At 51.9% G+C, this 25992-nt stretch overlaps 1 protein-coding gene across 1 annotated transcript in view; it reads left to right on the top strand.

Moving 5' to 3' along the window:
- The window catches only part of stk10 (serine/threonine kinase 10), a 40871-nt gene continuing 14879 nt past the window's right edge, over positions 1-25992 (top strand). The window contains exons 1-12 of the mRNA XM_056443472.1: positions 1-625; positions 10586-10750; positions 12172-12220; positions 12793-12942; positions 15843-15915; positions 17424-17618; positions 18220-18301; positions 20453-20581; positions 21344-21715; positions 21781-22077; positions 24292-24416; positions 24803-24926. Of these exons, the coding sequence (XP_056299447.1) occupies positions 464-625; positions 10586-10750; positions 12172-12220; positions 12793-12942; positions 15843-15915; positions 17424-17618; positions 18220-18301; positions 20453-20581; positions 21344-21715; positions 21781-22077; positions 24292-24416; positions 24803-24926 (1923 nt within the window). The 5' untranslated portion in view covers positions 1-463. The remainder of the gene's footprint in view (positions 626-10585; positions 10751-12171; positions 12221-12792; positions 12943-15842; positions 15916-17423; positions 17619-18219; positions 18302-20452; positions 20582-21343; positions 21716-21780; positions 22078-24291; positions 24417-24802; positions 24927-25992) is intronic.

Here is a 25992-nt window from a genome sequence, read left to right on the forward strand (position 1 = left end):
ACACGCGCAGCACCAACCCGGACATGAAGTCCTCTTTCCTCCTGCGCGCGCCGGGGACCGCGGCTTGTTCCTTGAGAGGAACTACATTTCCATGACGGCATTGGAGGAGGAGGGGAGGAGGGGGGGGGGGAAGAGGAGGGGGAAGAGGAGGAGGAGGAGGAGGAAGGGTGGGAGGAGTGTGGAGGACGGGGCGTCTTCGCGCGGCGGAGAGGCAACAAGTGTCTCCGGTGCGTCGCGGGGCGGGTCCTCCGCCGTGTTCCGCAGGTGGTCACAGCTCCGTGATCATGAGCGCGCGCAGCAGCTGGTAGTCCGGAGCTTCCCCGTCGAGCCGTTTCCTCGTGACCGCGGACAGAGAGCTGAGGTCCAGCTGGTCACCCAGGCGCTCCTCTACGGGCACGCGCCCGCTGGACTTTTTAATACTTAAAAAAAATCATTTTATTGTTTGTTGTTTCCCGCGTTGCGCATGATGGCGTTCGCTCGGTTCAGCCGCATCCTCCGGCTGCCCGCCCTGGACATCAAGAAGAAGGTGAAGCAGTACGAGCACGTGCACCGGGACATCAACCCCAACGACCTGTGGGAGATCCTCGGGGAGCTCGGCGACGGCGCGTTCGGGAAGGTCTACAAGGTGAGTGACCCGGGGCGGCGGGCCGGGGGGGCGGGGGGCGGGCTCACCCGACCGGTGGAGGTCCTCACCAGACCGGTGGACCCGGTGGAGGTCCTCACCAGACCGGTGGACCCGGTGGACCCGGTGGAGGTCCTCGTCAGACTCCACCTCTCGTCGCTCACCTGTCGGAACACTTCTTGAATGCATATATTTTTTAATATGTCCTTTCCAAATTCTCATGTGAGAAACGTTGTTGTCCTTTTAAATATTGTGAAGTATTAAACGTTTATATATATTTATATATACAAAATAAATAATAATAAATATATATATATTTACAAAAATTAAATAAATATATATATATATTAAAATAAAAATATATATACATATTTTTTAAATTTGTATTTTATATATTTAAATTTTTTATTTTATTTATATATATATAGAACCCCCAATAGAACACCCCCCCCACACACACACACACACACACACACACACACACACTCTCTGCCTTCTACTTACCGTATTTTTTGCACTATAGGGCGCACTTAAAAGCCTTTAATTTTCTCAAAAAACGACAGTGCGCCTTATAATCCGAAGCGCCGTATATATGGATTAATTCTGGTTTTGTTTACTGACCTCTAAGCGATTTTGTGTGGTACGGCGCTAAGTCAAAATGTTTTAGTACGACTTTGGTAAACTACAAAGCCGCACCGCTTGCAGCATTACGGCTACCGTAGCCAGGAGCGTCGCGGAGTAATACATACTGTAGCGACCCTGGGTCAGGAACGCTACGAGACGTAGATGGCTTATAGGGTGTTTATTCAAGGAACATAGAACAAGCTACTGTTGGCCGTAGCCTACGCCAAAACGACAACAAACCGCCGTGAAACCTCAAAACCAGCTTCACGTCTGCTCCGGGTCATAGCTCCGCCCCGAACCCGCGGAACACAACAACACACACACAACATCACTCGCTGTCCAATCACAGACACGCCTCACAGCTACCAGCTCGTGAGACGTTCACTTACATCCGGACATAAAATTTCCCTCAGTCCGTTACAATACTGTGCTTCACCATAATATTACAGTGTGTGTACCGGTATAAGGATCCCAAAATACAACTGAATAAGGTTGGTAGTTATTGTGAATACGCTCATTAACGTTTGAATAATGTTGAGAATTATTGTGAACGCGTTCAATAAAGTTTGATCGACTGACTTATCTGACTGTTTTTTTCCGCTTAATGCGCCTTATAGTCCGGTGCGCTTTATATATGAAAAAAGATCGAAAATAGACCATTCATTGACAGTGCGCCTTATAATCTAGTGCGCCCTATAGTGCAAAAAATACGGTACACCTCCACCTGTGGATGCTTCACCCTCGAAGTATTCCTCATGAATATGACTCATGATGCCAAAGATCCAGAGATACACACACTCAGGTTGTCACGTGCTGTCCCTCAGGGTGTCACGTGCTGTCCCTCAGGGTGTCACGTGCTGTCCCTCAGGGTGTCACGTGCTGTCCCTCAGGGTGTCACGTGCTGTCCCTCAGGGTGTCACGTGCTGTCCCTCAGGGTGTCACGTGCTGTCCCTCAGGGTGTCACGTGCTGTCCCTCAGGGTGTCACGTGCTGTCCCTCAGGGTGTCACGTGCTGTCCCTCAGGGTGTCACGTGCTGTCCCTCAGGGTGTCACGTGCTGTCCTCAGGGTGTCACGTGCTGTCCCTCAGGTGTCACGTGCTGTCCCTCAGGGTGTCACGTGCTGTCCCTCAGGGTGTCACGTGCTGTCCTCAGGGTGTCACGTGCTCCCTCAGGGTGTCACGTGCTGTCCTCAGGGTGTCACGTGCTGTCCCTCAGGGTGTCACGTGCGCCCTCAGGGTGTCACGTGCTGTCCTCAGGGTGTCACGTGCTGTCCTCAGGGTGTCACGTGCTGTCCTCAGGGTGTCACGTGCTGTCCTCAGGTGTCACGTGCTCTCCTCAGGGTGTCACGTGCTGTCCCTCAGGGTGTCACGTGCTGTCCCTCAGGGTGTCACGTGCTCTCCTCAGGGTGTCACGTGCTGTCCTCAGGGTGTCACGTGCTGTCCCTCAGGGTGTCACGTGCTGTCCCTCAGGGTGTCACGTGCTGTCCCTCAGGGTGTCACGTGCTGTCCCTCAGGGTGTCACGTGCTCTCCCTCAGGGTGTCACGTGCTGTCCCTCAGGGTGTCACGTGCTGTCCCTCAGGGTGTCACGTGCTGTCCCTCAGGGTGTCACGTGCTGTCCCTCAGGGTGTCACGTGCTCTCCCTCAGGGTGTCACGTGCTGTCCCTCAGGGTGTCACGTGCTCTCCTCAGGGTGTCACGTGCTGTCCTCAGGGTGTCACGTGCTGTCCCTCAGGGTGTCACGTGCTGTCCTCAGGTGTCACGTGCTGTCCCTCAGGGTGTCACGTGCTGTCCCTCAGGGTGTCACGTGCTGTCCCTCAGGGTGTCACGTGCTGTCCCTCAGGGTGTCACGTGCTGTCCCTCAGGGTGTCACGTGCTGTCCCTCAGGGTGTCACATGCTGTCCCTCAGGGTGTCACATGTTGTCCCTTTTTTGGGGTTTGCAGTAGTTTGTTTTTCACTCTTCAAAAAAATCCTAGTTTTAGTCAAGGAGACGTCTCTCAGTCAGGAGGAGGAGGAGGAGGAGGAGGTGTGTGTGTGTGTGTGTGTTCCTCCTCCTCACAGGCGCTCTGTGTCTGCAGCACAGTGAGCGTCTTTCACTCGGCGGAGGAAGTGATGCTGACCAGAGGCCCAACAGAAGGTCCTACAGGCTCCTCCTCCTGGACGCCAGGCGGCCGGCCAATGGGACGGCAGCGTTGGCAGAAGAGTGGAATGTTAAACGCTGCTTCTGTAGCCGTGTGATGAGACCTATAACACATCTCCTGAGTCCCAAAACCAGAGGAACCCACATGCTCCTCAGGGCCTGAACCCGCATGGAGGAGGTCCACATGGAGGAGGAGGACATGGAGGTGGAGGTGGAGGTGGACATGGAGGTGGAGGTCCACATGGTGGAGGAGGAGGTGGACATGGAGGAGGAGGCCTCACCTGCAGCTGTCAGGGGGAGGAGGAGGAGGAGGCCTCACCTGCAGCTGTCAGGTGGAGGAGGAGGAGGAGGCCTCACCTGCAGCTGTCAGGGGGAGGAGGAGGAGGAGGCCTCACCTGCAGCTGTCAGGGGGAGGAGGAGGAGGAGGCCTCACCTGCAGCTGTCAGGGGGAGGAGGAGGAGGAGGCCTCACCTGCAGCTGTCAGGTGGAGGAGGAGGAGGAGGAGGCCTCACCTGCAGCTGTCAGGGGGAGGAGGAGGAGAAGGCCTCACCTGCAGCTGTCAGTGGGAGGAGGGGGAGGAGGCGGGCCGAGGGGGAGCAGATGACGGCCATGAGAGGAAGGCGTGGGCCAACTTCCCGTCGCGGCTCCTCGAGCGTCTCGTCTGTGGGGCGGAACGGGGTCCGGTGGTGGACATGTGTGTGTGAGCGCCGGGTGGAGGCGTGAAGACGTCTCCGCCGCGTGAGGCTGCTGCCGGTCGGAGGCTCCATGGCGTTTAGGTCCTGGAGGTTGATGATCGGCTGCTTGTTGAACTTTCTCCACATTTATTAACTTTCCTCTAGTAAAATATTGATTTTGACGTCTGAAAGTTTCACATGGATGTGAAACTGTCCCTCGGTTGTGAAACCAGCAGCTTGTTGCTCCATCCGGGTCCTGGAGCTCAGAGACCAGCTCCATCCGGGTCCTGGAGCTCAGAGACCAGCTCCATCCGGGTCCTGGAGCTCAGAGACTTCCACGTTCACTCGCAAGACAAATGTAAACAGCTCCGACTTGTTTAACAGGTCTTCACGGCGCTCTGCTGCACTCTGATTGGTTCAGTCAGTACGTCTCTCTTCCCCCTTTGACAGTTTATTGAGACGTTGTCATTCGTGTCGTGAACGAACATCTGACAGGAGGAGGAGGAGGAGGAGGAGGAGGAGTCACAGTCACAGACAGACAGACAGACAGACAGACTGACTGACTGACTGACTGACTGACTGACTGACTGACTGACTGACTGACTGTGTGTGTGTGTGTGTGTGTGTGTGTGTGTGTGTCACTATTTAATGAGCCATCGGCTGGCGAGATGTTTCCATCGACGCCCCGCTGTGTGGACTTGTTTGTTTACTTGTTGCATTCGTGTTATGAGGAACATGGATGTCTCTTACGTCAGCGGTCCCCAACCTTTTTTGAGCCACGGACCGGTTCCGTGTCAGAAATTATTTTCACGGACCGGCAATAAATATGACGTCATACAATTATACGAAGGGCATAAAGTGCCAAAACTACAACTCATCATGATGCCGAGTGTGAGCCGTGCTCGTTGACCTGCAACGAGCCGCTGATGGAGACGGAGACAGACGTGTGTTTGGTCCGCTGCTCCTAACCGAGTTCTGGTCGCTGTCATTAGAACCGGCAGAGTTGTTGTGTGAAATGTCCCTTCAGGCCACCGTCATTTGCATCTCCAGCACATGTTCTTCTAGCTCGGACGGGTTCGATTCACCGGGTGGGTTTGTTTACATGGGTTGCAGGTCTATTCTATTGCAGTCAGGTCTTTTGTGGTTGGAGTACCGCTCAAACTTTTTGAAAAGCCTCTTCCACCCGGTCAACGTCTGAGACATGTAGAATGTTCCGCTGTTCACTCGCCCACACAGCAGCGACTTTATCGGCCAACTTGAAAACAGTTGTCATTTCCCTGAAGTGACAGAATTCATTGAGCAGGTTGAATATGTTTTAACCCTCCTGTCGCCTTCGGGTCAATTTGACCCGATTCAATATTTAATGTCGGTGTTCTTTCGGGAGTCAACAAACAAACATAAAGTACCTCACACTTAAACTTGGAAAACAATATTAATTCTAATAATTTTCTGGAGATTTTAATAGCTGGGGTCATATTGACCTCAAGGGTAAAATATGTTAGTAAATATAAAGGTAACAGGAGGGTTAAACATTGAATCGGGTCAAATTGACCCGAAGGCAACACAAGGGTTAAGATTCTTTGTCAATGTGCCGCCAGCAGAGGGTTCGGCGCGTGAGACTCGCCTGCAGCGATAAACCCGAACTTTAAGACTCCTGAACGCGGCTCAGACGTACACACGGGTATCCGCTCCTTTTTCAAAATAATATATATTTCCGACTGATTTCAAAAAAAAAAAATTTAAACTTTATTTATTCACTTTTTTTCCGCGGCCCGGTTCCAACCAAGCCGCAGACCGGTACCGGGCCGGGGGTTGGGGACCCCTGTATTACGTGACACGGTGTGAGTTATTGGAGTAAAGAGTGAGCTGGTTGTTGTTGTTGTGGGGAAAACCTTTTTGGATTGTCAAAGGACAAGCCGGTAGTTTAACAACAAACTGTTGTCCACTTGTTGTTGGTACCTGAAGAGTCCGAGTCCTTCAGAACCTCCTCCACCCGGCTGGAACCGGTGTGGACCGGTCTGCATGTGACAGACGGGGGAGGAACACCTGAGACACGACGTCCTCTTTCAATAAGTCAGAGAGGGGGGGGGGCACTCTGGCTTCTCTTTGCATGTCTCCTTTAGAGCCCTCCTAGGAGGAGGGGCTTCAGTGAGACCAGCGTCTGGCGCCGGCTCTAATCTGGGGGTCCAGATGGGCCCTCAGGGACTGATAGGAGCTCTGGGGGGCGTGGCCACGCAGGAGGGCGGGTCCAACTGAGGGAGCAGAGGAACTCACTCGGTTACTATTTCTTTTTTGTCTTGATGTTTTAGTTTCCGTGTTTAAATCTGAATTCCACCTTGAAGACGTCACGAGGCGTCGGGTCAGGGTGAGAGGCGTCAGGGCTTCTGGAGCAGGAGGAGGGTCTCCTCTCAGGTGGTTTCCTCTCGGGTGGAGGTCCTCCTCTCGGGTGGTCTCCTCTCGGGTGGAGGTCCTCCTCTCGGGTGGTCTCCTCTCGGGTGGATGGTCTCCTCTCGGGTGGAGGTCCTCCTGTCAGTAATACTCCATGTGGGAGGCGGTGACGTCATCAGGATGTAAGACATGACATCATCAGGACGTGAGGCGGTGACATCATCAGGACTTCCTGCCTCCGGCCGCTCTGATTGGCTCTTCAAGCTTTCGACCACCAGACGTTTGTCACTTCTCAGACGTTCACTTCCTGTGGCGACGCGGAGCAACCGCCACCTGACGGGAACATTCATGTCTTCATATCCTGTCACTGAGGGAAACTTTGAACTCTTATTTTAACATGAATCTTCTCCCCATCTCGAGTCCCATGACATTGTTGTCTAAAGACATAGATATATATATATATATATATATATCTAATATTGTGGTCACTTTGCTCTATGGTCCCGTTCTATTCAACATCCGGCAGGTATCAGGTTATTATTATTATCTCCAGAACCAGGGAACTCAAACATAAATACTTCAGATTGATAAACGGCACAAGAGGAACATATGATTGAGATGTTTGGAGTTCCCTTAAAGCTCAGAGCTCCGTCTCACTGCCTCGTCTCTGATTGGTCAGAAGTCTCATCGTTCTCCTTCACTCGGGCTTCCTCAGCCCTGAGTCCTGTCTGCAGGCACGGGACTCATCGGGTCGTGGACGCCAGACGAGTGACGTTACGTCTTACGTCTTTATATCTGTCCTCCTGTTCTTCTTCTCTGACTCCGTTGTTATAGAACCTCCCAAAAAACACTTCGTAGAACTTGTTCATTTAAATAAGAGATCATCACTTCCAATGAGGAGGAGGAGGAGGAGGAGGACCCAGGTTTATGATGGGGCCAAGGTGTGTGTGTGGCTCGTCAGCATGTGTGTGTGTGTGTCAGCATGTGGTCTGTTCATTGGACCTGGAGGTCAGTGACCCCAGGGCGCGGCTCCAGAGGTCGCTGGTTCCCTCGATGATTAACTTCCTCTCAGGCACAAAGGGCAAAGACTCCGTAACACGTAAAGGTGTAGCTCAGGCTGTCACTCTGAACACGCACACACACACACACACACACACACACTAGTACACGTCATTGTTCCAGAGTCAGCGTGAAGAGGCAGTGTGTGCTGAACGCTGAACGATGCTCACAAAGCTTTGCAGCGCGTGTGTTTGCTTAGTCTGAACATGTGTGTGTGAGAGTGTGTGTGTGTGTGTGTGTGTGTGTGTGTGTGTGTGTGTGCTCACACACGGGTCTCCAGCATCTGCCTCTCTAAAGCTCCTCCTGTGGCCTTCAGATGGAGAGCCGGAGGAGGCAGAGAGGGAGGAGGCCGGAGACAACAGGAGGAGGAGGAGGAGGTGGGAGGAGGGGTCGGATGTGAGGAGACAACAGGAGGAGGTGGGAGGAGACAAGAGGAGGAGGAGGAGGAGGGGTCGGATGTGAGGAGACAACAGGAGGAGGAGACAAGAGGAGGAGGAGGAGGTGGGAGGAGGGGTCGGATGTGAGGAGACAACAGGAGGAGGAGGTGGGAGGAGGGGTCGGATGTGAGGAGACAACAGGAGGAGGTGGGAGGAGACAAGAGGAGGAGGAGGAGGTGGGAGGAGGGGTCGGATGTGAGGAGACAACAGGAGGAGGAGGTGGGAGGAGACAACATGAGGAGGAGGAGGAGGTGGGAGGAGACAACAGGAGGAGGAGGAGGAGACAACAGGAGGAGGAGGAGGAGGTGGGAGGAGACAACAGGAGGAGGAGGTGGAGGAGGAGGTGGGAGGAGACAACAGGAGGAGGAGGTGGGAGGGGTTGGACACGCGCTCAGTGAGAGTCAACTGGCTTTGTCTCCTCCTTGTCGGGTCGTCTCCTCCCTGTCGGGTCGTCTCCTCCTTGCCGGGTCGTCTCCTCCCTGTCGGGTCGTCTCCTCCCTGTCGGGTCGTCTCCTCCCTGTCGGGTCGTCTCCTCCTTGCCGGGTCGTCTCCTCCCTGTCGGGTCGTCTCCTCCCTGTCGGGTCGCTCCTCCTGTCGGGTCGTCTCCTCCCTGTCGGGTCGTCTCCTCCCTGTCGGGTCGTCTCCTCCTTGTCGGGTCGTCTCCTCCCTGTCGGGTCGTCTCCTCCTTGTCGGGTCGTCTCCTCCCTGTCGGGTCGTCTCCTCCTGTCGGGTCGCTCCTCCTGCCGGGTCGCCTCCTCCTGTCGGGTCGCCTCCTCCTGTCGGGTCGCTCCTCCTTGCCGGGTCGTCTCCTCCTTGCCGGGTCGTCTCCTCCTTGTCGGGTCGTCTCCTCCTTGTCGGGTCGTCTCCTCCCTGTCGGGTCGTCTCCTCCTTGCCGGGTCGTCTCCTCCCTGTCGGGTCGTCTCCTCCCTGTCGGGTCGTCTCCTCCCTGTCGGGTCGTCTCCTCCCTGTCGGGTCGTCTCCTCCCTGCCGGGTCGTCTCCTCCTTGCCGGGTCGTCTCCTCCCTGTCGGGTCGTCTCCTCCTTGTCGGGTCCTTGTGCACTTCCCCTCCGTGAAAGCCGAGTCGCTAACGAGCGTCCGGCCAGCGAGACGAGCCCGTCTGGTCTCCATGGAAACCCCAAACAAAGCCGCCGCCTGTTGTCACCCTGTGGAGTCGGTGACGGGAGCAGCGGCGCGTGGTTCCCTCAGGGGGGGGAGCCATCTCATCAAAGGAGGAGCTACAGTATAGGAATATGACTGGGGGAGGAGCTACAGTTATTCAGTATCGACTATGAATATGACTCGGAGGGCTTCACATCCCTGACCTTTGACCTCTCAGAGGCGTGCTCCTCCAGGGCCGACTCGTGGAGACGGCGTCTTGCTGCAGCTTCTTGTTCTGTGACCTTGTGACCTCGACCCAGAGACGACCCGTCACCGTGGCGTTCCCTCTGGGGGCGTGGCCACACGCTCGACCTGACGCCATGCGCGGCTCTGCAGAGACGTGTGTGTGTTTTACTCGTTGTGTAGCAGGAAGTCAAAGTGTGAACATTTTGCCTCTTCATCCTTGTATGTAAATATGATGAAGCAAAACATCAACAACAACAACAGAATGTTTGTAGAAATGAAACCTCTGTTTCACTGACATGGTGGAGAGCTGCTGCTGGGCGCCGGTGTTTAGATGCTAAGATGCATCTCCTGCAATTATTTCTCTTGAGTTACATACCAGAGAACACACACACACACACACACACACACACACTCACACACACACACACACACACGCACTCACACTCACACTCACACACTCACACACACAGTCCTTCACTGTGACGCAACGCATTCCCCAAAGAAACGACCAGAGAAGCACCCGGCTCTGTTCTCACTGCCCCCTGTGGCCACGCCCCCTGTGGCCACGCCCCCACATGAAGGCCAGAGGCACATTCCTCAGCTGTGTTCCCACTTGTGTGTGAGAGTCGAGAGAGAGAGTGAAGGCCCTTGTGGAGCCAATGCTGAGGATGACAACAAGTTCATCACAAACACACACTGTGTGTGTGTGTGTGTGTGTGTGTGTGTGTGTGTGTGTGTGTGTGTGTGTGTGTGTGTGTGTGTGTGTGTGTGTGTGTGTGTGTGTGTGTGTGTGTGTGTGTGTGTGTGTGTGTGTGTGTGTGTGTGTGTGTGTGTGTGTGTGTGTGTGTGTGTGTGTGTACAGATGTTCTTTCCCACAGCCCCTGTGCAAAGCGTAAAGGCATCGCCCCCCCCCCCCCTCCTCCAGGTCAGCAGGTCACCTCACCTGTGGCCTCCACCTGAGTCACATGACCCGGTGGTGTCGGCGCTAGAAACTGGACGTGTTTCACTTCTTTGGTTCAATAACTTCATCACAGATTTAGATATTTTCAAACTGTTAAAGACGATGCACACAGAACTGAGACGGGTAGAAGTGACTGTTTATGTGTCCTCAGGCTAGGAACAAGGAGACGGGTAGAAGTGACTGTTTATGTGCTCTTCAGGCTAGGAACAAGGAGACGGGTAGAAGTGGCTGTTTATGTGTCCTCAGGCTAGGAACAAGGAGACGGGTAGAAGTGACTGTTTGTGTGTCCTCAGGCTAGGAACAAGGAGATGGGTAGAAGTGACTGTTTGTGTGTCCTCAGGCTAGGAACAAGGAGACGGGGGCTCTGGCGGCCGCCAAGGTGATCGACACTAAGTGCGAGGAGGAGCTGGAGGATTACATCGTGGAGATCGACATCCTGGCGAAGTGCGACCACCGCTACATCGTCAAGCTGCTCGACGCCTTCTACCACGACAACAAGCTGTGGGTGAGTGTCACGGGGGGCGGCCCGAGTCCAGCCAGTGGGACTCATATATATATATATTTATATATATTTATAAATAATAATTATATTTATATATATATATTTATAAATAATAATTATATTTATATATATATATATATATTCATAGAGAGAGACTTCAGGGTCTGAACAGCCCAGTGGTGGGCGTCAGGCCTCAGTAACCTCATTCCATTCTGACCCACCCTTCTGCTTTCTACTGATGGAGAGAGAGAGAGAGAGAGAGGGAGAGGAAGAAAAAAAAAAGAGGGAGGGATGGAGGGAGAGATGAATAGAGACAGAGAGCTGTCTCCAGGCCGCCCACAGCCTGAGGGCAGAAGGCCTTCAGCCTCCAACAGGGAGCAGGACTGCTGACATCAGCAGAACCAACGGAGAGAGGGATGAAAAGAGAGAGAGACAATAAACAAGAGAACATAGTGGACTATGTTCTCTTGTTTATTGTCTCTCTCTTTTTAGGTCCGTTTAGGTGACACATCAACACTCTGTCTCATCATGAGGGGTTGCTCCTGAGATAGTCCTCCCCAAGTGTGTTTGTGTGTGTGTATATATATATATGTGTATACACACACACACACACACGGTGTACACAGATCTCTATTCGTCGTCTTCATGACAGTTTAACTGTCATTCAGATTTCATCTGATCATAATTCCTCCTTTATTCGTGTGTGTGTGTGTGTGACAGGCTGTGTGTGTGTGTGTGACAGGCTGTGTGTGTGTGTGTGTGTGTGTGTGTTCAGCCCATAGCTGGTATGTGCTGCATGCAGTCGACCCGTCGGGGAACATTCTGCTGGAGCTCCACACGTCACCACATAGTTTCAGTCTGGAACACAACAGTGTGTTACTATAGGTTGTGTAGTGGTGTGTGTGTTCCTCCCTGTTGTGCTTTGTGTGTGTGTGTGTGTGTGTGTGCTATGAGCCTCACGCCCTGTGCGGTATATGACCCTCTGTCATAGCTCTGATGATGCAATAAGCGTGACGTCAGGTTTACTGAGACGTCTTCATAATGCTCTACGGAGCTCTGGCACCCCGGGGTGCCCTCGTGCTCTTTGGTCCCTCGAGAACATCGAGAGCTTTTCCTCACGCAGAGGCGACTATGTAAGGAGAGGAAATGAGACGGTGGAGGTTTCTGTTGCCAACAAGACGCCATCTAGGGAGTGTGTGCTCTCTCTCTCTCTGTGTGTGTGTGTGTGTGTGTGTGTGTCTCTGTGTGTGTGTCTCTGTGTGTGTGTTACTGCAGAACTGGTATTTAAGTGCATCTCAAACGTCTTTCCTAAAAGATGCTTGTGTGATAAACAAAGTGTTGCTTGTTAAAAAGTTCTCTGTTATGTTATCGTGTATATTCACAAAGCTCTCCTCCCCCTCCTCTTCCTCTTCCTCATTCCACAGATCATGATCGAGTTCTGCCCCGGAGGCGCCGTGGACGCCATCATGCTCGGTAGGCGCCTCTCTCTGTTTCTCGTGAGCGCTCCGTATCCCTTCACCTGTCACCAGCGTCCAGCTCCTCCCCTGCGGCGGCGGTACTGTCTCTTTAAGGGAGGGGAGCGGCCTGATAGGGTCCCAGATGTTCAGCTCCGGTACTGTCTCTTTAAGGGAGGGGAGCGGCCTGAGAGGGTCCCAGATGTTCAGCTCCGGTACTGTCTCTTTAAGGGAGGGGAGCGGCTTGGGAGGGTCCCAGATGTTCAGCTCCGGTACTGTCTCTTTAAGGGAGGGGAGCGGCCTGAGAGGGTCCCAGATGTTTGGTTTCTCCGGTCCGAACACGGAGCGCCTTTCGGCATTTTTGTTTTCCAAAAATAGAGAATCAACATTTCTTTTAAAAGTTGGTTCTGCTCATGAAGTCCCCCCACCCTCCTCTGATCTGGGCTCACCTCCTGCACCCCCGCCTGAGAGGCTAAGTGGTATCACCCAGGTTCTCACACTGCTCCGGCCTCAGGACCTCATGAGTTGGCCGGGCTTGTGAACCCTCTCTCTCCCCCTGATCCCGTATTTAACCCCCCCCCCCCCAATCAGAGCTGGACCGCGGGCTGACGGAGCCGCAGATTAAGGTGGTGTGTCGAGAGATGCTGGAGGCGCTGGACTACCTCCACCGGATGAAGATCATCCACCGGGACCTGAAGGCCGGCAACATCCTGCTCATGCTGGACGGGGACATCAAACTGGGTGAGCGCCTCACGAGACTGACCCTTGACCTTTGACTTGATTCCTAGAAAGCAACATGGAGTCTGTCAGCACGTCAGTGGAGCGGCAGTCACATGACCACGATGCACACGCATGCTCCCTGCACACGGGAATGTTCTCAGGACTTCTGTTTCTTTGGCTTACATGTGGCTGGGGTCCATGGGCTGAACACACACACACACACACACACACACACACACACACACTATGCCTCCCTTGGAGCGTGGGAGGAGCTCCAGTGGGCGTTTAGAGGGGAAGCTGCATTCTCAGAAGCTTATTGTCATTTCTTGGCTCTGTTGAAGAGTTCTCCACATTCTGAAGTTGAGGCTCGACCCGCTGGCCGACGTTCTCTGGGTCGGAGGAGTTTCCAGGAAAATGACAATTGTGTCTAAATGGCTGCCCGACATTTGGATACTCGACATAGAACCTTTGACAAAAGAAGAAAAAAATCTATATATTTGTAATTAAAAAAAAAAAGTGTATATATATATATTAGATATTCTAAATTTTACATTTTTTATTAAATATATATTTTTATTTTTAATAAAATATATATATTTTTATTTAATGATATATATATTTTTTAAATATTTTTTTATTTAATTAAATATATATTAATATATATTTAATTTTTCTTCAAACATATATATATTTTTATTTAATAATATATATAGATATATTTCCAATTTTTTTATTTAAGTATATATATATTCGGGTCTCTTGACCACATTATGATTTAATAATCGTTAGCAGCTGTTCATGCTGCTTTATCAAAGATCAATAACAGAGGCACATCGGTATAAAACAGGGAAATATAATCTATATTTCTCCATTTTAAATTGAGATTCCAAACCGAACCCTGTCACTGTGCACTCCTTTATCCCCTGACGCAGTGGTGCATTGTGGGAGCCTTTAGGTGTGTGTGTGGTATAAATACTTGTGTATCGTCCCAATGATGCTGGCGGAGTGACGCCTCCTGGTGACGCCCCGCTGCGTGTTGATGCAGCAGCAGCTTGTTCAGCAGCTTTAAGGAATGACGTGTTTGACCTTCACCAGGTTCTCAAGGACAACCCTCACTGTCGGGCTGCCATGTTCTACTCTGTTGTTTAAAGACAACTCTCTGTTGTTTAAATACAACTCTCTGTTGTTTAAAAACAACTCTCTGTTGTTTAAATACAACTATCTATTGTTTAAATACAACTCTCTGTTGTTTAAAGACAACTCTCTGTTGTTTAAAAACAACTCTCTGTTGTTTAAATACAACTATCTATTGTTTAAATACAACTCTCTGTTGTTTAAAAACAACTCTCTGTTGTTTAAAAACAACTCTGTTGTTTAAATACAACTCTCTATTGTTTAAATACAACTCTCTGTTGTTTAAAAACAACTCTCTGTTGTTTAAAAACAACTCTCTGTTGTTTAAAAACAACTCTCTGTTGTTTAAATACAACTCTCTGTTGTTTAAAAACAACTCTCTGTTGTTTAAAAACAACTCTCTGTTGTTTAAATACAACTCTCTGTTGTTTAAAAACAACTCTATGTTGTTTAAAAACAACTCTCTGTTGTTTAAAAACAACTCTCTGTTGTTTAAAAACAACTCTCTGTTGTTTAAATACAACTCTCTGTTGTTTAAAAACAACTCTCTGTTGTTTAAATACAACTCTCTGTTGTTTAAATACAACGGCCACAGGAGCCCCTTTGTCTTTGAAGGAAAACATCTAGAACTATACATCTGACTTTGAAGTCAAAGATATTTGAGTCGTAGTCTGCAGAACCCAAGCCGGCCCCTTGAGTCCCCTAGAGGCCCCTAGAGTCCCCTTGAGGCCCCTTGAGGCACCTAGAGTCCCCTTGAGGCCCCTAGAGTCCCCTTGAGGCCCCTAGAGTCCCCTTAAGGCCCCTTGAGTCCCCTTGAGGCCCCTAGAGTCGCCTTAAGGCCCCTTAAGGCCCCTAGAGTCCCCTTAAGGCCCCTTGAGGCACCTAGAGTCCCCTTGAGGCCCCTAGAGTCCCCATGGGGCCCCTAGAGTCCACTTAAGGCCCCTTGAGTCCCCGTAGTGGACCAGCCGCCCCTTGAGTCCCCTAGAGTCCCCTTAAGGCCCCTTGAGTCCCCGTAGTGGACCAGCCGCCCCTTGAGTCCCCGTAGTGGACCAGCCGCCCCTTGAGGCCCCTTGAGGCCCCTTAAGGCCCCTTGAGTCCCCGTAGTGGACCAGCCCGCCCCTTGAGGCCCCTTGAGTCCCTTAAGGCCCCTGAGTCCCTCGAGGCCCCTTGAGTCCCCTTGAGTCCCCTTGAGGCCCCTGAGTCCCTGAGGACCAGCCCTTGAGTCCCTGGACCAGCCCCTTGAGTCCCGTGGTGGACCACCCGGCCCTTAAGGCCCCTTGAGTCCCCGTAGTGGACCAGCCGGCCCCTTGAGGCCCCTTGAGTCCCCGTAGTGGACCAGCCGGCCCCTTGAGTCCCCTTGAGGCCCCTAGAGTCCCCGTAGTGGACCAGCCGGCCCCTTGAGGCCCCTTGAGTCCCCGTAGTGGACCAGCCGGCCCCTTGAGGCCCCTTGAGTCCCCGTAGTGGACCAGCCGGCCCCTTGAGTCCCCTTGAGGCCCCTAGAGTCCCCTTAAGTCCCCGTAGTGGACCAGCCTGAGAGGAGGGGCCAGCCGCAACATCCCATAATGTCCGATCCAGTGACTGTGGCCCTGTGACAGTTTTACAGTCTGCAAACCTTTTGTCAACTTCAAAGGGAGAAACTGAGTTTACTCTGAAATGTTTCCGGTGAACTTCTTTCATCTTTTCTTCTTTCTCTTCTTTCTTTCTCTTTTCTTCTTTCTCTTTTCTTCTTTCTCTTTTCTTCTTTCTCTTCTTTCTTTCTCTTTTCTTCTTTCTCTTCTCTCCTGCAGCTGATTTCGGCGTATCGGCGAAAAACTCAAAAACCCTCCAGAGGAGAGACTCTTTCATTGGAACGCCGTACTGGTGAGTTCCCACTTCTCTCCTCCTTGAACCAGACCTCGGTCCAACGCTCTGAGCTCGGTTCTGGCTCTTTGGGACGCTTCCTGCCCCCCCCCCCATGCTACTGTAAAGTGTCCGATGTTGAACGTGCCCACGTGGAACGCTGCAGACGTATCGTTGGAGGCCTTCGACCCTGAAAGTCGGCGCCGCTCTGGTTTCCCTCCAAAAAGCCATTTAAATGTTTTTATGAGGCTGAATCTGTTTCCACAAAGTCCGACTCGTTTTAGGATTTATTCCTGCAGCACGATTCAACTCTTTCATGTTGTCACACACCAGAGTCCCTTTGAGTCCCCACAGCCAGTTAACCATTAACCCCCCCCCCCTCCCCCCTCGCCCTCATGCTTCACAATCCTGTAAATATTCTCCCAGGCGGGCTTGTTGTCTACTTTTATTTGTGTCCCTTGAATGCACCGCTTAGTGAAACAGGAAACAGGAAGCGCGTGTTTGTCTCTCTGCTCTTGAGAGAAGGAGCTTGGCGGTTAGAGAGCAGCTGGTTGGAGGCGTGGCTCCGTGTTTAAACTTTGATTAAATCTGTTTTATTACCCTCCTGTAAACAAGTTGCATCTTGTAAACATGAACACACACACGTTAAAATATATGATATAATCTTTATATAAAGGGAACATGTACAGTTGAAACTAATTACACCATTTGACCCACGAACAGATTGTTGCTTCAGATGATTATCATCTGTAGTCCTGACAGAAATTAACAATAATAAAACAATAATGATCATAAACAACAATAAACATGAAACAATAAATAAATAAAATAAAACAATAACTATCATAAACAACAATAAAAATAAAACAATAAATAAATAAAATAAAACTAACGATCATAAACAACAATAAACATTAAATAAATAAATAAAATAAAACAATAACAAACATAAACAATAACAAACATAAAAAATACTAATTATAATGATAAACATAAAACAATAACAATCAAAGAACAATCATAAACAACAATCCAAAAAAACAACATAAATAAACATAAAACAAAAAAATAATAATAATATAATAAACATAAAACAACAACAAACAAAATTATTAAAAACATTACATAAATAACCAATAATAATAATAAAACATTAATAAACATCAACAATTAAAAAAAACACACAATAAAAACCATAAACGATATCAAACGGTACAGGATGAGACACTACAACATTATGTTAAGATCACCAAATACACACCATGCTAAGCTACAGTACATTACAATTAAATGACCAGAACTATTAAAATTAAGTAATAAGAACCATTAAAAGTAATGAGAGCTATTAAAAGTAATAAGAGCCATCCTAAGGTCAATGAGGACGGCGCTGGCCGGCTCTCCACTGATGTTTATATTTAGTCACTTAAATGCCCTCTGCAGCTCGACCGCTCCTCTTCATCATGTTTAGGGATGTGATGAAGGAGCCTGCTCTGTGTTCCACTAATGATATTCCACATGGCGTCCCTCAGGATGGCGCCCGAGGTGGTGATGTGTGAGACCATGAAGGACGCGCCCTACGACTACAAGGCCGACGTGTGGTCTCTGGGCATCACGCTGATCGAGCTGGCCCAGATCGAGCCCCCGCACCACGAGTTGAACCCCATGAGGGTCCTGCTGAAGATCGCCAAGTCGGAGCCGCCCACCCTGGAGCAGCCGCACAAGTGGTGAGCGGCCCGCGTCCACTGGGCGTCCACTGGGCGTCCATGAGGCGTCCACTGGGCGTCCACTGGGCGTCCACTGGGCGTCCACTGGGCGTCCACTGGGCGTCCGAGGCGTCCACTGGGTGTCCATGAGGCGTCCACGAGGCGTCCACTGGGCGTCCACTGGGCGTCCATGAGGCGTCCACTGGGCGTCCACTGGGCGTCCATGAGGCGTCCATGAGGCGTCCACTGGGCGTCCATGAGGCGTCCATGAGGCGTCCACTGGGCGTCCATGAGGCGTCCACTGGGCGTCCATGAGGCGTCCATGAGGCGTCCACTGGGCGTCCATGAGGCGTCCACTGGGCGTCCACTGGGCGTCCACTGGGCGTCCACTGGGCGTCCATGAGGCGTCCACTGGGCGTCCACTGGGCGTCCACTGGGCGTCCACTGGGCGTCCACTGGGCGTCCACTGGGCGTCCACTGGGCGTCCACTGGGCGTCCACTGGGCGTCCATGAGGCGTCCACTGGGCGTCCACTGGGCGTCCATGAGGCGTCCACTGGGCGCCCATCATAACAACGGCAATATTTTAACCAGGAAATCTCCCCCCCCCCCCCTTGTGTCCAGGTCCCAGGACTTCAAGGACTTCCTGAAGAAAGCTTTGGACAAGAACCCAGAGACTCGGCCGTCCGTCGGGCAGCTGGCCGAGGTGTGACGCAATCACCAGCACGTGTTGCGCAACACTGCTCTGACATACGAGGGAGCGTCATCTTATCACACACACACACACACACACACACACACACACACACACACACACACACACACACACACACACACACACACACACACACACACACACACACACACACACACACAGGGGCCTTTTTAATCTTCTATTCTAGGCCCTGAATGGAGTGATCTGTGCCAGTAAAAGGGCAGTGGAGGGGAGGAGGAGGAGAGGAGAGGAGAGGAGAAGGTGGTGTAGAGGAGAGGGAGCAAGGTGGCATGAGAAGAGAAGTTAAGTATTGTTCTCTTCTGAAGCAAACGGTTAAAAAACATCTCCATCTTCAGGACGGAGGAGTTTGTAATGGCTGATGACAACTGAGGAGAGAAGTGAGGAGAGAAGTGAGGAGAGAGGAGAGGAGGAGAGAAGTGAGGAGAGAGGAGAGGAGAGGAGAGAAGTGTGTCGTCTCTGAACATTCTGAGCTGAGGTCGCCACCTCTGGCCAATTAGAGAGAGGCAGTGGTGGGCGCGGTCGTTTTTGGGCGGCGTGCTGAAGGTTCTGGATGTTTCTCCTGCCGGCTGTCAGAGCGTTCATCTGTTCTGTGACCTAGGAGGAAGCTCCCTTCACGCTCTCTTCACGCTCTCTTCACGCTCCCTTCACGCTCCCTTCACGCTCACTTCACGCTCCCTTCACGCTCCCTTCACGCTCCCTTCACGCTCACTTCACGCTCCCTTCACGCTCTCTTCACGCTCCCTTCACGCTCTCTTCACGCTCTCTTCACGCTCTCTTCACGCTCTCTTCACGCTCCCTTCACGCTCCCTTCACGCTCTCTTCACGCTCACTTCACGCTCCCTTCACGCTCCCTTCACGCTCACTTCACGCTCCCTTCACGCTCCCTTCACGCTCCTTCACGCTCCTTCACGCTCCCTTCACGCTCCCTTCACGCCCTTCACGCTCCTTCACGCTCCCTTCACGCTCCCTTCACGCTCCTTCACGCTCCTTCACGCCCTTCACGCTCCCTTCACGCTCCTTCACGCTCCTTCACGCTCCTTCACGCTCCTTCACGCTCCTTCACGCCCTTCACGCTCCTTCACGCTCCCTTCACGCTCCCTTCACGCTCCTTCACGCTCCCTTCACGCTCACTTCACGCTCCTTCACGCTCCTTCACGCTCACTTCACGCTCTCTTCACGCTCTCTTCACGCTCCCTTCACGCTCCCTTCACGCTCCCTTCACGCTCCCTTCACGCTCCCTTCACGCTCTCTTCACGCTCCCTTCACGCTCCCTTCACGCTCCCTTCACGCTCCTTCACGCTCTTCACGCTCCTTCACGCCTCCCTTCACGCTCCCTTCACGCTCTCTTCACGCTCCCTTCACGCTCCCTTCACGCTCTCTTCACGCTCACTTCACGCTCCCTTCACGCTCTCTTCACGCTCCCTTCACGCTCCCTTCACGCTCCCTTCACGCTCCCTTCAGGCTCCCTTCACGCTCCCTTCACGCTCCACCACTCGTCTCCTTTCCCCTCTGTCAGCTGTTCAGCGCATGTGAATAATTGATGATCGGACGGCACTCGACTTTTAATTGATCTTTTTGTCCTTGTGCACTCGGCTGATTAGTGAGCACTCTTCATCGTGAGCAGCCGGCTGCGCTCCATCGGCTGCATTGCAGAGCGGCTCGAGTTTCCTCTGCAGTGAAAGTCTCCTGCAGTCGTTCAGCGTCATTCGGCTCCGTTACCTTCATCTTCTCCTCTTCCTCCATGAACAGATCATCACTGGCAGCATCCTGATGCTTTGAGATGCAGATCATAAACATGGAGAGCTCATCGTTTTAGGATTCATCAGGCCTCTGTTGTGTGATGATGAACCCTCTCTCCTCTCCTCTCTCCTCTCTCTCTCTCTCCTCTCTCTCTCTCCTCTCTCTCTCTCCTCTCTCCTCTCTCTCCTCTCTCCTCTCTCTCTCTCTCTCTCTCTCTCTCTCTCTCTCCTCTCCTCTCCTCTCTCTCTCTCCTCTCTCCCTCTCTCCTCTCTCCCTCTCCTCTCTCTCTCCTCTCTCCTCTCTCTCTCCTCTCCTCTCTCTCCTCTCCTCTCTCTCCTCTCCTCCTCTCCTCTCTCCTCTCTCCTCCTCTCCTCTCCTCAGCACCCGTTTGTGAAGTCGGTGACGACGAACCGTCCTTTGCGGGAGCTGGTGGCCGAGGCCAAAGCCGAGGTCATGGAGGAGATAGAGGACGAGGACGGAGAGGAGGACGACGCCCTGGAGCTCCCCGTGGTACCCGACATGTCTCCTTCTCTTCTCTCAACCACTTTGTCCTCCATCGGTGTTTTCAGAAGGAGAGACCGGGCCTTTACAGGCTCGGCAGGGTCAGCAACTGTGATCCGACTTGAACAATAGACGAGTTATTATTAGAAAAGAGCCTTTTAGTTCAGTAACTCCTGCTCCTAATGCTCCTGCAGGAGGTCATCCATGACCCTGCAGGAGGTCATCCATGACCCTGCAGGAGGTCATCCATGACCCTGCAGGAGGTCATCATCTGCAGCAGGCAGGAGGCCATCCACCACATGAGAGGTCATCCATGACCCTGCAAGAGGTCATCCATGACCCTGCAGGAGGTCATCCATGACCCTGCAGGAGGCCTCGTGACCCTGCAGGAGGCTCGAGATTAGAAAGTGACACCCGGTCGTTCACAAACGGCGGAACAGGCCGGCGCTCCCCCGCGTTTAGAAATAGCCGCCCGCCGTCGTCCTCGGCCTTCAGTCCCAATGGAGGACGTCACATGACGTGTTCAGGCGCCACATTGTTCTGCTGGACTGTTGCTGGACCCCAGGGCCGCACCGCGAGGGAAGGGCCAACAATACTCCAACAGGAAGTGGTCCACACACACACACACACGTGGAGGACGAGGAGACGTTCTGTTGTCCTCGTGTCCAACGCCTCCTGTTGGACCTTTAAAACATGTCTTTATGTTTTACTACCAAGTGGATTTTCAGTTTGACCTCCACGTTTGACCTTTGTCTCTCCTCCTCCCTTCAGTCTCCAGGAAAGGAACCGTGCCACACCAGTCAGACCAGTCTGGAAGGAGACCGGTCTGTGGACGCCTCGAGCCCCACCAAGACCTCCCCCGTGACCTCGCCCATGACCTCACCTGTGACCTTCCCCGTGACCTTCCCTATGACCTCCCCCACCACTCCAACGCCTCTGCCTAAGGAGGCCGAGGCGGAGCCACCGACCGAGGTGGTCCCGGTGGTCCCGCGGCTGCACCCCCCTCGGAGGGATCCGGAGGAGTCGGAGGACAAACTGGGCGATGACGTCATCCTGGAGTCGGAGAGCGAGGCGTCGACCAAGACCTCCAGCTGCGACTCTGGGATCGAGGACGGGAAGAGCAGCCCCACCTCGGAGGAGAAGGTACTCGAGAGGCGGAGCGTCTCCACGGCAACGTGTGGAGATAATAACTCTCAATACATGTGCAGGTTTCTCTGGAGGCCCCCGAGACGAAGACCCCCCCCCTGGTGGCCGAGGAGGGGAGCGGCGCGCCGGCTGACGGGGGGCCGCCGGGTCCCGCGGCCTTCTTCACGCCGGTGAAGAAGCAGTCTGAGCAGAATGGGACCCCGACCAGGGGGGCCCCGAAGAGGACCCCGCTGGGAGGGACCCCGGAGGGGGGGTCTCCCTACATCACGGGGGGGATCGTCAAGAAGAGGTCCTCGTATTCGGGCAGCGTGGCGTCGGAGAGCATGGACCACAAGGAGACCATCTCCATGTGCGCCCGGGTGAGTCACGACCTCTGGGCTGAAGGTCAAAGGTCAAGACACCAGCCGGGAGATAGCATGAGGAGAAATAGACGAGTATGGAGGTGTAGAAGAGCTCCTCCCTCTCCTTTTCTCTCTCCCTCCCCCCTCTCTCTCTCTCTCTCCCTCCCCCTCTCTCTCCCCTCTCTCTCTCTCTTGCTCTCCCTCTCTGTGTCTCTCTCTCTCTCTCTCTCTCTCTCTCTCTTTCCTTCTCTATCTCTCCCCTGCCTCTGCAGGCAAACCCCTCCTTGGAAAAAGTATTTCTCTCCCCCACACAGGAAGTGCATAGTGTTGTTGGGGGTGAGTGCCCCCCCCTGTTTGCCCTCAGCTTAGTTTACTCAGTAGTTTATTTAAATTACTCTGAAGGGAAAAACCAAATCTAAAGTCAAATATCATTTAAAACTTCTTTTAGACCTCCATGGTGAATCATTTTGACACAATATAATAATTATAATAATAATAATATTATTATTATAATAATTATTAATTATAATTGTAATAATAATAATAATAATAGACTTGACCACATGAACGTCGGTGCTCATCAGACCCGGTACCATCAGGAAGTTAAGAAGTAAAAACATTTCTGAAGCATAAATATGGACATGTTGCCTCCATCGGGCCACAGCGCCCCCTGGAGGCGCCGCCCGGTACTCCAGCCTGGTGACGTTTCTCTGCTGCTCAGCGGTCACAGGGAAGGTGTGTGTGTGTGTGTTCTGAGTCCCTGTGTGTGTGTGTGTGTGTGTTTTGAGTCCCTGTGTGTGTGTGTGTGTTTTGAGTCCCTGTGTGTGTGTGTGTGTGTTTTGAGTCCCTGTGTGTGTGTGTTTTGAGTCCCTGTGTGTGTGTGTTTTGAGTCCCTGTGTGTGTGTGTTTTGAGTCCCTGTGTGTGTGTGTGTGTTTTGAGTCCCTGTGTGTGTGTGTGTGTGTGTGTGTGTGTGTTTTGAGTCCCTGTGTGTGTGTGTGTGTGTGTGTGTTTTGAGTCCCTGTGTGTGTGTGTTTTGAGTCCCTGTGTGTGTGTGTTTTGTGTGTGTGTGTGTTTTGAGTCCCTGTGTGTGTGTGTGTTTTGAGTCCCTGTGTGTGTGTTTTGAGTCCCTGTGTGTGTGTTTTGAGTCCCTGTGTGTGTGTTTTGAGTCCCCGTGTGTGTGTGTGTGTGTGTTGTGTGTGTGTGTGTTTTGAGTCCCCGTGTGTGTGTGTGTGTGTGTGTTTTGAGTCCCTGTGTGTGTTTGTGTCCCGTGTGTGTGTGTGTGTGTGTGTGTGTGTGTGTTTTGAGTCCCCGTGTGTGTGTGTGTGTGTTTTGTGTGTGTGTTTTGAGTCCCCGTGTGTGTGTGTTTTGAGTCCATGTGTGTTTTGAGTCCCTGTGTGTGTGTGTGTGTTTTGAGTCCCCGTGTGTGTGTGTTTTGTGTGTGTGTTTTGAGTCCCCGTGTGTGTGTGTTTTGAGTCCCTGTGTGTGTGTTTTGAGTCCCTGTGTGTGTGTTTTGAGTCCCTGTGTGTGTGTGTGTGTGTGTGTGTTTTGAGTCCCTGTGTGTGTGTTTTGAGTCCCTGTGTGTGTGTTTTGAGTCCCCGTGTGTGTGTGTGTGTGTTTTGAGTCCCTGTGTGTGTTTTGAGTCCCCGTGTGTGTGTGTGTGTGTTTTGAGTCCATGTGTGTGTGTGTTTTGAGTCCCTGTGTGTGTGTTTTGAGTCCCCGTGTGTGTGTGTGTGTGTGTGTTTTGAGTCCCCGTGTGTGTGTGTTTTGAGTCCCTGTGTGTGTGTGTGAGCCGTGGTGTAGCGCCTCCAGAGCGCCCGTGCTGGTGGCCGTCTCCTCCTCCACGTTGTGGAGAGGAAGTCTCGGCGGCCGTGTTTACCTCCTGCGCCGCTCCCCGGGACGGAGGAGCGTCTCGCTGCAGGAGAACCGGATCGACCGGAACATCCACGGCTCCCAGAGCCGCGCCTCCTGCTCCTCCTGTCACATCGTCTCAGACACTGAGGGAACCTCTAAACTTCAAAGCCTGGCAGCACATGTGGGAAATGAATGTGTGAAGTCTTTAGTGGGGAGCTGCCTCGTGTGATGTCACTCGAGTCGATCTGACTTTAACATTGAAATAAAATCTGAGACACCTGAGGAGAGACGCTCGTTCCTCAGCACACCAACATGTGTCTTTCTGGTCCGGCGTCGTCCTCTTGGCTTGACCTCTTGACCCCCGTCCCTCTGCCCCTCAGGACTTCTCCAGTAAGACCCTGAAGAGAACCAGGAAGTTTGTGATTGACGGCGTGGAGGTCAGCGTGACGACCTCCAAGATCATCCGGGACGACGAGAAGAAGGACGAGGAGATGAGATTCCTGAGGTACGGCGAGTTTCTGTTTTCATTCTGAGCCCCGCCTCCGCTCAGAAGCTGCTACGCCACGCACTGATCTGGGTGTTAACCCCGTCAGGTTTGAGTTTACGACCCACAGACTCCTTTAGTCACGCCCCTTTATGTCCAGTCGATGCATATAAAGATAAATATAATGTTTATAAAGTTACTTTTGTTACGATTTGTAGAATTCCAACAGTCTTGAACGCACCGCAGGGCCTTTTGATGTCATGAGGAGCTCCAAGTGGGCTACTTGTGCCCTCTAGTGGTAGGACAATGGCATTGCATGCGTCACCACAGTGCACCCAGCAGACTGGTCAAATATTGTTATTAACTGTGTGAGGAGTTGTTAAATAAAGGTGTGTGTGTGTGTGTAGACGTCAGGAGCTGCGTGAGCTGCGCCTCCTGCAGAAGGAGGAGCAGCGCGCTCAGGCCGGCCTGAACGCCAAGCTGGAGACGCAGAGGGAGCAGATGCAGCGGCGCATCGACCAGGAGATGAACGTGAGTCCACCGAACGGCGCTCCGCTCTCCGGGAAACGTCCCGTCCCTGAACTACCCACGCTCCTCTTCAGGGACTATTTATCAGCGTCAGTTTGATTTCATCGATGTCCCCAGACGGCTCAGTGTCGATGATGTGACTCATGTACGCTACGACAGGTCAAAGGTCAAGTACCAGGACAATGGTCACGAGTCACAGGATGGACTGTTGTGAAAAATAGGAATTAAAAGTATATAATTTATTTTATATAATTTATTTTAATCATTATTTATATTATTGTAATGTTTCTTATGTTTTACTGTATTTGTAACTTATTCTTCCTCGAAGGAAAAAAAAAAAAAATCAAATAAACACAAAAATAGGAATTAAAAGTAATTTTAAAATTTAACATCAATAAATAGTTTGTCATATAAATGTATAAACCCAAGAAAATCTCATAAAATGTTAATTATGTGTAGTTTGTTGCAAATAATGTAAATAATAAAAACTGGATATTATAAAGTTTTAATATAGAATGTCATAAAATATATAATCTACTCTTTGATCAAATAAAAGTCCTTATAACCTGAGACATGTGGGGGATAGCGATACGGAGACTTTGAGCTGCTAACGGAAGTTTCTCTCGTGTCTTATCCTGATACGTGTCATGTGACCGCTCCACCGTATCATGTGACGTGGCGTGTCTCCGTGGCGTGACATGTGACATGTCTCCGTGTCACGTGGCGTGTCTCTGTGTCGTGTCATGTGACGTGGCGTGTCTCCGTGGCGTGTCTCTGTGTCATGTGATGTGTCTCCGTGTCATGTGACGTGGCGTCGTGGCATGTCATGTGACGTGGCGTGTCTCTGTCGTGTCATGTGACGTGTCTCCGTGTCATGTGACGTGGCGTGTCTCCGTGGCGTGTCATGTGACGTGTCTCCGTGTCACGTGGCGTGTCTCTGTGTCACGTGGCGTGTCTCTGTGTCATGTGACGTGTCTCCGTGTCATGTGACGTGTCTCCGTGTCACGTGGCGTGTCTCCGTGGCGTGTCTCTGTGTCGTGTCTGTCGTGTCTCTGTGTCATGTGACGTG

This window comes from Pseudoliparis swirei, chromosome 3 (assembly GCF_029220125.1).
Source record: "Pseudoliparis swirei isolate HS2019 ecotype Mariana Trench chromosome 3, NWPU_hadal_v1, whole genome shotgun sequence".
Lineage (NCBI taxonomy): Eukaryota > Metazoa > Chordata > Actinopteri > Perciformes > Liparidae > Pseudoliparis > Pseudoliparis swirei.